At 41.1% G+C, this 13,844-nt stretch overlaps 1 protein-coding gene and 1 long non-coding RNA gene across 2 annotated transcripts in view; both read right to left on the reverse strand.

Moving 5' to 3' along the window:
- Nucleotides 1–390: 390 nt before the first annotated feature.
- LOC124262372 lies at nucleotides 391–1,859 on the reverse strand. The gene is made up of 2 exons (XR_006894569.1): nucleotides 1,732–1,859; nucleotides 391–1,398 (listed from the first exon to the last, which is right to left on the reverse strand). It is a non-coding gene; the product is annotated as an uncharacterized LOC124262372 (long non-coding RNA).
- A 396-nt stretch (nucleotides 1,860–2,255) lies between these two features.
- The window catches only part of LOC124262377 (protein madd-4-like), a 44,477-nt gene continuing 32,888 nt past the window's right edge, over nucleotides 2,256–13,844 (reverse strand). The window contains exons 9-14 of the mRNA XM_046696859.1: nucleotides 8,619–8,777; nucleotides 8,154–8,283; nucleotides 6,359–6,563; nucleotides 3,159–4,013; nucleotides 2,514–2,696; nucleotides 2,256–2,270 (exon numbers count right to left, since the gene is read on the reverse strand). Of these exons, the coding sequence (XP_046552815.1) occupies nucleotides 2,256–2,270; nucleotides 2,514–2,696; nucleotides 3,159–4,013; nucleotides 6,359–6,563; nucleotides 8,154–8,283; nucleotides 8,619–8,777 (1,547 nt within the window). The remainder of the gene's footprint in view (nucleotides 2,271–2,513; nucleotides 2,697–3,158; nucleotides 4,014–6,358; nucleotides 6,564–8,153; nucleotides 8,284–8,618; nucleotides 8,778–13,844) is intronic.

A 13,844-nucleotide genomic window follows, 5' to 3' on the forward strand; every position in this document is an offset into this window, starting at 1 on the left:
CCCATCTGAATGGATTCCTGGTTGTCTTAGAGCAAGTCTTGGAATAATGACATTGCATGTGAGTGAGTCATGCGAGCGAGTTATACAATGCTTTGCACAATAGCTGTCAGCCACTTTTGTCCCCTGAAGGTGATTGGCCAGTATGATTGAAGCAGATACATGTATTTGATTTACCAACTTGCTTGAAAGGAGGTAAAGCTGCTCTTCAATTGTTTCAACATAATTTCAATGACATATAAAATATAACAATAACAGATTTAAAGGCATTGCAGTGCATTGAGAAAAAAACACGCAACATTCAACAATTTGAAAAAGTGGTCAGTAAAATATGTTGTTGTATGGAGGCTGTAATACTGCTGGGTCCCAGGGAGCTGCCATTGTGGAGATGTGCCAGTATCATGGTATCATACGACTAGATTGCAGACACGCATATACGTTGTTTTGGTTTTGTGATTGGGCATTTAAATAATCTTTGGAATGGAGAAAAGGTGTAGTTCAGGTGTTATGTACACTGGAAATTTTGTTTTTAAGTTAACATTTTAGTCTCCCCATCATTACAAATATGTGTAACTAGAGAACACACCATTATGGCCACTGATACCCAATATTATAAAATTATGGAGAGACAACATAAGTTTTTAATCGAAATTTGACAAAACACCTGCTACAACAGATGAAGGTAATTAATATACTGATATGAAACATGTACATTTTGTGTTTGAATGGGGTTGAATTTGATAGTTTGTATGTTTTTCACCACAAGGGTTTTACCAAGAATAAGTACCAGAAGACTGTCCAGGACTGTGTTGTCATGGTCATACAATATAAGTGTTTTGTAGAATGTCCCCATAATGTTTCAGTTCCTTAGTTTCAAATTGATGTTCTGCTAACATCATTACCATGGGTTTGCTTAGAACATTCTGAATATGGTGCTGGGGGTTCTGCTCTTGTTTAAGCACCACATACATTGTTCCCTCATCGTCATGGAAACAGAACTTGGTGGAGAGATTGTTGTGACATCGCTGTAGTATACTCCAAGTTTACATGCCTTACAGGTATTCAGGAAATTGTCCATCACACCTGTGCAGAAGAAAACACGGAACATCCTTTGCTGTCCAGGGAATATACAGATGAAGATAGAACTAAGGAATCTGTGACATTGTATCAAAATATGCCGGCCATCAATACTGACATTCTTGTTGGTGACAATTTTCCAATATAGTTAGACAATCTGTTGATTTCCCAAATGGAAGAGTGTTTCGATTGCTGATGTCTGGCGTTTAGGTTTGGTTGTGTTGTACGTTCGACATGTGTGGCAGCACCTCTGTCGGAAGTCTCGCACACGGCACATCTTCAACATGCCAACAATGCTGCAGTACCTGGACATGTCCCGGCAACCTGCAAGTAGGGGGAAGGTCATCAATACATTGTAGGTGTACCACCAAGCCACTGGATGAAGAGACCAAATGTTTTTAGATCCACACTATTTTGCTTAATATTTTGCTGTTGTGAAGAAAATTATTGAATATGTACAACAAGATTATCCTGAACCATGCATTTCCCAATATTAAAGAGGGCTACATTTTGTTTGGTGGAACAGTCACAGATCATAGTTGTGAAATATTTTGTACTCTCAGTTTCCTGTACTTTCCATTTCCTTAAGGTGCAGTCTGTCAAAACACTGTATTGATTATTTTGAAATGTGTTCAGTGACTATCAACCAGAACTTACTGCTCTGACACTGTCTTGGTGCACATGGTTTCTTCACCGAGGGTCGAGGTTTCCTCTTGCATGTTGACCAGGCCGGATCTCGTGTCTTCCTCCACACACATGTCAGCATCCGAGTCTTGAAACCCTCCAGGGCCACACGGATGTGATAAGAAGGGCTGATGTCAGAAGGGCCGACACTGAACATACGGATGTGATAAGAAGGGCTGATAGTAAACATACGGATGTGATCAGAAGGGCCGACACTAAACATACGGATGTGATAAGAAGGGCTGATAGTAAACATACGGATGTGATCAGAAGGGCCGACACTGAACATACGGATGTGATAAGAAGGGCTGATAGTAAACATACGGATGTGATCAGAAGGGCCGACACTAAACATACGGATGTGATAAGAAGGGCTGATAGTAAACATACGGATGTGATCAGAAGGGCCGACACTGAACATACGGATGTGATCAGAAGGGCCGACACTGAACATACGGATGTGATAAGAAGGGCTGATAGTAAACATACGGATGTGATCAGAAGGGCCGACACTGAACATACGGATGTGATAAGAAGGGCTGATAGTAAACATACGGATGTGATCAGAAGGGCTGACACTAAACTAATATGGATAGACACATAATACTAATATGGATTTGAACTGAACTGGTCCTAAACCAGAAATGGGATCGACACACTACAATTATTGTGCATACAGCAACAAATTAACGATGAGCAGCACAGTAGCTGTTTGAGAATGACAGTACAACAGCTGGTGGGCGGACGACTCTCACCTCACTCCATGCAGATGTTAGCCACAAGGACATACAGTCCAGCTTGACACACTCCTGCTTGTGTTCAGGCTTGTCTTCTGCCCGACACACCTCCAGCTGAGCTACAGTCCCGTTGCTGTATACACAGTCCACAGCTCGCTTCCTCTGAGCAAACCCATCTCGAACACAGCTGTTGATTGAACACTGTAAGGAATGGAACTTTACAATGGAAGACAAAAGACTTACTACAAGTGAGGAGTGAGTGAGTATGGTTTTATGCCGATTATATATATTCCAGCAATATCATGGCTGGGGACACCAAAAATGGGCTTCTGACACTGTACCCATCTGGGGAATCCAACATGGGTAGAAGATAAACAAGTGATAGTATGACGATCTTCTCAATATCATGAAGACTTCCGATGAAATTCACGGATGAACCATTTCATATATGCTTCAGTACATGCTATTGTAATATCATACAGACAAAGAAGGGGGGATTTGTGGGGTTAAAACACACCTATAGTTTACACACATGTCGGAATCTGTGTTTTAACATTGACTACAGAACTTGCCTACTTATTGTATGAATATTAGACTCTTCTGTCAATATCATAGTGCTCATTAAACATGCCACTGTACTCTGCTGATTAACACCGGTTTTACCTTGGACCACTTTGCAGTTTTCCAGAGTGGACAATCAGCTTGCAGGGAACATTTCCTCACTGTCTCTGGTTTGGCCGATCCCCATTTTATACACTCTCTGTCTGGTAAGATCTTCACATATTTGTACGTGACTCTAGCACACATGACGTCACGACGCTGGTTTCCAGAGCCGCATGTCACAGAGCATGGTGACCACTCCCCGGTAGTGAACACAAGCTTTTTGGATATATTCAACTGAGGATCGCTCACTAAACCATTGTCAGTAATGCGAGCTGCAGATACAATGTCTGATTCTGGCTTCAGAACTAAATTCTGTAGCTTTGCCTTCTCCCCTAAATATTTCTTCATTGCCTTTGCCTTCTTCTGAGCAGCAGATTTTGTCTGGAACTCTATGATGATGTCGGCACTTTCGAGCCCAGCCATGCAAGTGTATGTGCCAGAATCAGTACTTGGATTGGCTTTCTTAATCTTCAAGTTCCCCATGAAGGTTGTTCTTACCCGTCCAGCCATAGGTATCAGCTTGAAACCTTTGCTCCAGAACAGAAGGCGCCGATGATAGTTCTTAACTGGACACCTTACAGTCACAGATTGACCTGGAAGAAGGACAAGTCGACCTCCCACAGTGACCTTGACCCGCTTTGACCTTTTAAACTGTATAAAGGTATAGTTCTCTGACTTGATGACCGGTGATGTAGATGCTCCAGGAAAGCATTCGCTCATCTGACATTCTCGAGTTGTCATTGGACGAGGACCCATGCACTCAGTGTCAGCAACCATGACCTTGTGACCCCGGAATGGAGCTTTGATGCAATACGCTCGTCGTGTCTGGATGCCTGGACCACACGTCACTGTACACTAGAGAAACAGCATCACTCCACAGTAAAATACAAGTAAAATACAACTGGTATCAGTCAAAAAGGGATATTTGAAACAGTAGTTTCATGCATCATAAAGTATGTTTCACTCATCAGCACTAGCACTAGCACTAGCACCTGCACTTAACTGTGGACATAAGCAGCTTTAAGAGCTCCCAGAAACAATATATGTACACAATACTTTCAACCCAAAGATTAGATTATTATGGGAAACAAAGGAATGAGGCTGTTATGGCTAGGAGCAACCCCAATCTATTTTGAAAACTTAACAATGTTGATGTTTCCCATAATATCCTGTACTGTTATCCTAGAGCAGTAGCTTGAGCATTTGGGTAAACACACTGACTGTGATTATGACTTTCCCAGTCATACGTGATGCCTTCACATGATGATCTTAGCATGCCTTTCACTTATGAGGAATTCCATATGAGTGCACAATTTCAAAAGCTATAGAATCACCAGGGCCTCATAGTATTGTAAATGAGTTTCTGAAAACAACAGTATATATATTGTACCAGTTTAAAGAACATTGTTAAAGTCCTCATACATCTTTTAGTCTATTTCCAGAGGAAAGGGAAAAATGCATTCTGTGTCCAATGTTATTTGCAGATTAGTTCAGGGGAGTGTCTCTCACTGGCACTTTGCAAAAAGCTTTTCACTTCTATTCTACGTGTATTTGAGAGATAACGCCATTCCTAGTGTGACAATACTATCATGTTTAGGCCAGGATATTCCACCACATATCAAATATTTACTCTCAAAAACCAAGTAGATTTTACTGCAGCTTTATTCACTTTTCACTTTCGAACAGAGGAAGGCAAGTGTAAACACATCCTCGATAATCTCCAGGGTATACGTTCCGATAAATCTCCAATATATCCAGGATGCATCTACGGCTCGAGCCGATGATTTTATTACCTCCCTTGGTTGGCTTTTCATCCAATCAGGTGTCTACGATGGGAAGTTGAGCGTACCAATCACATCTCACTTTCGCTTTTTATATGATCGAACCGATTAAACTTTGCAACACAATAATATATTGTTGCAGACGTACTCTGAAAGGGGTGGAAGGAGTTCTTGTATATATTTTTTAAAGATTTCAGACCTGTCAATTTGTCTGTATGTTTTTCCCCAAAATCAGTCACACTGCACAAACTTTCGCGGCTGCGACAGCTATTTTTGTTGACACTGGTAAGCTCGGTTGTAACGGCGGCTTATCTGATTGGCTACTGTGAGAATGCAGAGCCAGCAAAGGGGGGCAATAAAATCATCGGCTTGAGCCGTAGATGCATCCAGGCAGGGTATAGTGGAGATTTATCGGAACGTATATCCTGGAGATTATCGAGGGTGGTTTAAACAGAGTGGGATAGCTTAATAGCATCAATGTAAGTTATCACCATGTCTTCAAATGAAGGGTGGTATTTTCTGATTATTGCATCTATGGTCCAGGTTACCGCCAGGACTTTGTTTTAGGCAAAAAACATTAATATTTACTTAAATGAACTAACAGTGATGTTTGAACAAAATGGTTGTCAAGGAATACTTATAAGTTTGAGATACCACGTATATTTGGTAGAACTGGGACAGGTAGATATTTTGGACATAAGCCAATGCAAAATTGTCCGACCCGACCCCTGTACCCGTTACAGCTATATTTAGAGTTAATTTACTTATTTTCATCTGCCTGAAGGTACAAGAAAATGGCGTTTGGTCATATTTCGATCTAAATTTCACAACCCAGAAAACCAAGGATTTATATGTTACACTTTACTCTTCAAAATATATCACAAAATAACATTATTGACTATTGTGGTGTTCCTTCATGGATGAATTAAAATTGTCTAAAAGTCTACTTCAAGTCTGATTGCCTAACTATGGGCTTTAATTGGTCTGATTGAAACACCACTGCCTAAATGCACCAATCATTGACAATGTAACACAAAGCCTTATATAGAATGAGTGATTTTATCGTGCTCATTCTTTATAAAAGAAGAACGAATAAAAATGTAAGATTGGTTCATTGTTTCGTTACTATGACCCTCCCTTATGAAATTCCCATAGCTCATGTAAACTGGTGATAATCTTTTTCTACATGATATGTGTGTGTCCTCAGCAAAAGCCTACACATTCACAAACCCTTGATAATGTTGTTATGAATGAAACGTTTGCATATGTTACAATAGCATACACGAGTCCTAAGGCTATACCAATGTCTTATATGCCTGGGGTAATTTGCTGAATTGCGTGTGTGACTTCCACCCAGAAGCCGCGGAAGGTGGATGAGAATTCGGTGTTGGAAGGGAATGTCCCAGAATCACTACTTACCTCCGTCCAGTTCCCCGTCTGCCACTGTGCTGGACAGAACTGAGTGTTACAGCTCTGCTCCGAGATGGGGATGGGGTCAGCACACCGGTAGTCTGGAATAGTCTCAGTCATGTCGGTCCCAGCGTCCTGGACACACCTTACAGTACGCCGCTGGACGCCACCTCCACATTCAGCAGTGCAGGGACCGTGCTCACCAGTTAACCACCTGCAAGGTTACAAACGTATCAGTCATGGAAATGTTGATTCTACGTGCGGACTCATTCCAGTGATTTATCACACTTTATCATGTTTTTAATGATATGTAATTTGTTTAAAAGTTGCAGAGAGACGTCTACTTCTGTCATTTTGTGTATTTGTTACACAAGGAAGTGTATTATTGGCATGGCAGCCGACTATGTGTTACACAAGGAAGTGTAATTACGGGTGTGAAAGTGCATTGTGTTACACGATTAACACAAGTGAATCCATTATGGTTTTGCTTGGGACAACACGCAGCCTGAAAATAAGGTATCATAAAAGACAGTATCAAAGGAACTTTAACCAGATTGCTCTATCAATCATAATATGACCAGAAATTATTGAGAATTTAGGAATATGTTTAATTGGATTTCTAGTATAAACACCCTTGACCAGCTATCAAGTGCTTGGTTTCATTCAAGAGAGACAACTCCGTAAATCCTTTTTCATTGGTTTGTGAAGAGTTATCCCTCTTTGTTTACTTGCTAGCACTTATTATAACAAGGACATCAGATCAGCTAAAGTGATTTCAAGTAGAACAGGAATCCCTTTGTCCACTGTTGATCGTGTTTTGAAAAATATTGCAAACGGATATGGCATTGAGCACCAGGGAGGCGCAGGTAGGGCCAGAAAATTGACTGTCGGTGACAGGAGGCGGCTTGGTATTCTTGTTTCTAAAAACAAACGAAGGAGTTTAGAAAACTTAAGGCTGGATATGATTGATAGAGGAACTGTGGCTGTCTGTAAGGAGACAATTAGAACTGATGCAATGGGTTGGCAGAAAAGTCGAGGAATTCCATCACCGATATGAAACCTGAACAAAAGGAGCGAAGGTTGAACTGGTGCTTACAGCATAGAAATTTTAACTGGGACAATGTGATTTTCTCAGATGAAAGTTCTGTGTGGCTGTTTCCTAATACACTGAAATTCTGGACCAAACAAACTGAAAAACCTTTGTATCAGCGCCCAAAGTACAGTCCTAAAGTTAACGTGTGGGGTGGCATATCTGTGTTAGGGGCAACGCCCTCAGTGTATTTGAAGGGAATATGAACAGTGAGTGGTACACAGATATTCTCGAGGGACATTTACTTCCATCTGCTCACGTGTTCTATGGACATTTTTCGATTTTCCAGCAGGACACCGGCCCAAAACATCGTTCAAAGCATTCACAGGCCTGGTTTCGGATCCAAAATATGACATAATTAGATTGGCCAAGCTATAGCCCTGACCTAAATCCAATAGAAAATGTTTGGGGACTTATGAAGGAAAGTGTCAATAAGAAAAATCTGACAAATATTGCTGAAATGAAAGAAGAGGTGGTCCGATAACGGGACAGCATGGACCACGACTTTCTAACTTCTGTGATCAGTTGTATGCCCCGCCGCATTGAAGCCTGCATTGCTGCCCCTGGTGACTTGACAAAATACTAACTGTTCACCTGTCTTTGAATCTGGAGTTATGTTCTGCTAAAAAATTACAATCTTTAAATTCTCAATAATTTCTGGTTGTACTGTAGTACCCATACTCAGTTAATAACGAATTCAGAATCTACTCGTACCTGGGTGGACACGGGACGTCATTACAGCTCCTGATCTTGGTGGTTGGCTTGATCAGATGCAGACAATTGGATGTTGACACAATGGCGCCATTTTTCTCCCTGACGCACTCCAGTCTGGTTCTCTGCGTTCCTGAATTCAGTATCGAAAATGGTGTCTGGCTACAGTTTCGGTACATTTTCTGTGTGATTATAGAATCTGTTCGTCGCCTTGTATTACAAAAACTAGATATATGTGGAGAAAATATATTGAAAAATACATAGTTCTGTATTACGTACAGGATACATATTTCCGACCCTGAGTGAAATTGTGTGTCCTGATTACTATGGGTTACCCCCAACTCCATTCTTGGCTCCTTGGTAGGAAAGAGGAGAAACATGAACCTTAGCAGTTTCACAAATTTACAGTCAGTTTTAAATGAGACCTATAAAACGAATCACCATACTGTACTGGTGGAGATCACATACCTCGGAGACAGCTCTGGGTACATGTGGAGTAGTTCCCCAGCTCCCATCGGAAGGTTTCCTCGGGACTGAAGATCTCGTTAAATCCTGTGACCCCCGGAGATACCTCCTTTTCCCGACATGCTTGTAGAACACACTCCTCCTTCACAGGTGGCTTCTTGCCTGGCAGAGGTCAATTGGAAAGCGCTTGTTCACATAGGAATAGTGCGTGCATAATGTAGAACATTTCGGTTTACAAAGAACCCATCTCTTCCTTGAGACAGAACCAATAATATACTATTCAAAACAAGTAAGGGACATTCAATAAACAGGCGTCACAACTTTTGATATGTTGTTTCTTTAATGAGATGTAATAAGAACATCTGACTGAGATCTGTATAGGCTGTTGAACGCCAGATGAACGTAAATTGAACGTCAGATCACCATAGATTTTGATAGGTGATTAACTATAGCGCTCTACTGCCCCTCACCTCATTTGCCATGAAAATTCTAACTTATTAGTATCGCGTGATCCGTCAATATTCTCAAGAAAATTCCGGATTCAACAAAGATATCCTCTTTATCAAACCACCAATGTCACCATGGTTCATCCCATCCCATTCTGCCTGTAGGGCAGTGCAAGTTGGTGAGTGTGATTGGTGGATGTCAGCGGTGACGTATGTGGGCAGCATCCAGGGACACGTCCGTTTAAAATCTGCACAGGTGTTCTGCCAGTTACAGTGATCCCTCCCTACATCAATACTGAGTGATCCCCAAAACAATCGTTCTGTCTCATGTTAACAGCATGTAAACGCTCATTCCGTCCATGAAACACTCTGTTGCGAAGTCTCAAGTAAACCTTGATTCATCATGTTTGCCCAACGATTGGTCCAGCGCTGCTGTTCTTGACACCAACGACGACTTGCAGTAATGCAATGGTCCGTCAATCATGGGTCAAAATATGGACATCAGGAATGCATGTTCCATATATACAGTCGATTACGTAACCACCCGTACAGGCTCTTGATCTAAGCCTATAGTAACCAAATGTACAGACTGCTGTTCTAAGCCTACAGTTACCACCTGTACAAACTGTTGATATAAGCCTATAGTAACCACCTGTACAAACTGTTGATCTAAGCCTGTAGTAACCATCTGTACAGACTGTTGATCTAAGCCTATAGTAACCACCTGTACTGACTGTTGATCTAAGCCTGTAGTAACCACCTGTACAGACTGTTGATCTAAGCATATAGTAACCACCTGTACAGACTGTTGATCTAAGCATATAGTAACCACCTGTACAGACTGTTGATCTAAGCATATAGTAACCACCTGTACAGACTGTTGATCTAAGCATATAGTAACCACCTGTACAGACTGTTGATCTAAGCCTATAGTAACCACCTGTACAGACTGTTGATCTAAGCCTATAGTAACCACCTGTACAAACTGTTGATCTAAGCCTATAGTAACCACCTGTACAGACTGTTGATCTAAGCCTATAGTAACCACCTGTACAGACTGTTGATCTAAGCATATAGTAACCACCTGTACAAACTGTTGATCTAAGCTTGTAGTAACCACCTGTACAGACTGTTGATCTAAGCATATAGTAACCAAATGTACAGACTGTTCATCTAAGTCTATAGGAACCACCTATACAGACTGTTGATCTAAGCCTATAGTAACCGCCGGATAGGCTGTTGATCTAAGCCTATAGTAACCGCTGGATAGGCTGTTGATCTAAGCATATAGTAACCACCTGTACAGACTGTTGATCTAAGCATATAGTAACCACCTGTACAGACTGTTGATCTAAGCTCATAGTAACCACCTGTACAGACTGTTGATCTAAGCCTATAGTAACCACCTGTACAGACTGTTGATCTAAGCCTATAGTAACCACCTGTACAGACTGTTGATCTAAGCATATAGTAACCACCTGTACAGACTGTTGATCTAAGCCTATAGTAACCACCTGTACAGACTGTTGATCTAAGCCTATAGTAACCACCTGTACAGACTGTTGATCACAGACTGTTGATCTAAGAATATAGTAACCAACTGTTGATCACCTGTACAGACTGTTGATCTAAGCATATAGTAACCACCTGTACAAACTGTTGATCTAAGCATATAGTAACCACCTGTACAGACTGTTGATCTAAGCCTATAGTAACCACCTGTACAGACTGTTGATCTAAGCATATAGTAACCACCTGTACAGACTGTTGATCTAAGCCTATAGTAACCACCTGTACAAACTGTTGATCTAAGCCTATAGTAACCACCTGTACAGACTGTTGATCTAAGCCTATAGTAACCACCTGTACAGACTGTTGATCTAAGCCTATAGTAACCACCGGATAGGCTGTTGATTTAAGCATATAGTAACCACCTGTACAGACTGTTGATCTAAGCATATAGTAACCACCTGTACAGACTGTTGATCTAAGCCTATAGTAACCACCTGTACAGACTGTTGATCCTATAGTAACCAAGCCTATAGTAACCACCTGTACAGACTGTTGATCTAAGCCTATAGTAACCACCTGTACAGACTGTTGATCTAAGCCTATAGTAACCGCCGGATAGGCTGTTGATTTAAGCATATAGTAACCACCTGTACAGACTGTTGATCTAAGCCTATAGTAACCACCTGTACAGACTGTTGATCTAAGCCTATAGTAACCACCTGTACAGACTGTTGATCTAAGCCTATAGTAATCACCTGTACAGACTGTTGATCTAAGCCTATAGTAACCACGTGTACCGGATAGGCTGTTGATCTAAGCATATAGTAACCACCTGTACAGACTGTTGATCTAAGCATATAGTAACCACCTGTACAGACTGTTGATCTAAGCATATAGTAACCATCTGTACAGACTGTTGATCTAAGTCTATAGTAACCACCTGTACAGACTGTTGATCTAAGCATATAGTAACCACCTATACAGACTGTTGATCTAAGCCTATAGTAACCACCTGTACAGACTGTTGATCTAAGCATATAGTAACCACCTGTACAGACTGTTGATCTAAGCATATAGTAACCAACTGTACAGACTGTTGATCTAAGCATATAGTAACCACCTGTACAGACTGTTGATCATATAGTAACCACCTGTACAAACTGTTGATCTAGCCTGTAGTAACCACCTGTACAGACTGTTGATCTAAGCCTATAGTAACCACCTGTACAGACTGTTGATCTAAGCCTATAGTAACCACCTGTACAGACTGTTGATCTAAGCCTATAGTAACCACCTGTACAGACTGTTGATCTAAGCATATAGTAACCACCTGTACAGACTGTTGATCTAAGCATATAGTAACCACCTGTACAGACTGTTGATCTAAGCCTATAGTAACCACCTGTACAGACTGTTGATCTAAGCCTATAGTAACCACCTGTACAGACTGTTGATCTAAGCCTATAGTAACCACCTGTACAGACTGTTGATCTAAGCCTATAGTAACCACCTGTACAGACTGTTGATCTAAGCCTATAGTAACCACCTGTACAGACTGTTGATCTAAGCATATAGTAACCACCTGTACAGACTGTTGATCTAAGCCTATAGTAACCACCTGTACAGACTGTTGATCTAAGCCTATAGTAACCACCTGTACAGACTGTTGATCTAAGCCTATAGTAACCACCTGTACAGACTGTTGATCTAAGCATATAGTAACCACCTGTACAGACTGTTGATCTAAGCCTATAGTAACCACCTGTACAAACTGTTGATCTAAGCATATAGTAACCACCTGTACAGACTGTTGATCTAAGCCTATAGTAACCACCTGTACAGACTGTTGATCTAAGCATATAGTAACCACCTGTACAGACTGTTGATCTAAGCATATAGTAACCACCTGTACAGACTGTTGATCTAAGCATATAGTAACCACCTGTACAGACTGTTGATCTAAGCCTATAGTAACCACCTGTACAGACTGTTGATCTAGGCTGTTGATCCTATAGTAACCACCTGTACAGACTGTTGATCTAAGCATATAGTAACCACCTGTACAGACTGTTGATCTAAGCCATATAGTAACCACCTGTACAGACTGTTGATCTAAGCCTATAGTAACCACCTGTACAGACTGTTGATCTAAGCCTATAGTAACCACCTGTACAGACTGTTGATCTAAGCCTATAGTAACCACCTGTACAGACTGTTGATCTAAGCATATAGTAACCACCTGTACAGACTGTTGATCTAAGCCTATAGTAACCACCTGTACAGACTGTTGATCTAAGCCTATAGTAACCACCTGTACAGACTGTTGATCTAAGCATATAGTAACCACCTGTACAGACTGTTGATCTAAGCCTATAGTAACCACCTGTACAGACTGTTGATCTAAGCCTATAGTAACCACCTGTACAGACTGTTGATCTAAGCCTATAGTAACCACCTGTACAGACTGTTGATCTAAGCCTATAGTAACCACCTGTACAGACTGTTGATCTAAGCATATAGTAACCACCTGTACAGACTGTTGATCTAAGCCTATAGTAACCACCTGTACAGACTGTTGATCTAAGCATATAGTAACCACCTGTACAGACTGTTGATCTAAGCCTATAGTAACCACCGTACAGACTGTTGATCTAAGCATATAGTAACCACCTGTACAGACTGTTGATCTAAGCCTATAGTAACCACCTGTACAGACTGTTGATCTAAGCATATAGTAACCACCTGTACAGACTGTTGATCTAAGCCTATAGTAACCACCTGTACAGACTGTTGATCTAAGCATATAGTAACCACCTGTACAGACTGTTGATCTAAACCTGTATAGTTGATCCACATATAGTACACCTGTACAGACTGTTGATCTAAGCATATAGTAACCACCTGTACAGACTGTTGATCTAAGCATATAGTAACCACCTGTACAGACTGTTGATCTAAGCCTATAGTAACCACCTGTACAGACTGTTGATCTAAGCCTATAGTAACCACCTGTACAGACTGTTGATCTAAGCATATAGTAACCACCTGTACAGACTGTTGATCTAAGCATATAGTAACCACCTGTACAGACTGTTGATCTAAGCCTATAGTAACCACCTGTACAGACTGTTGATCTAAGCCTATAGTAACCACCTGTACAGACTGTTGATCTAAGCCTATAGTAACCACCTGTACAGACTGTTGATCTAAGCCTATAGTATAGTAACCACCTGTACAGACTGTTGATCTAAGCATATAGTAACCACCTGTA

The sequence above is a fragment of the Haliotis rubra genome, unplaced genomic scaffold (genome assembly GCF_003918875.1).
Source record: "Haliotis rubra isolate DU_JTF1 unplaced genomic scaffold, ASM391887v1 Scf833, whole genome shotgun sequence".
NCBI classification, from domain to species: domain Eukaryota; kingdom Metazoa; phylum Mollusca; class Gastropoda; order Lepetellida; family Haliotidae; genus Haliotis; species Haliotis rubra.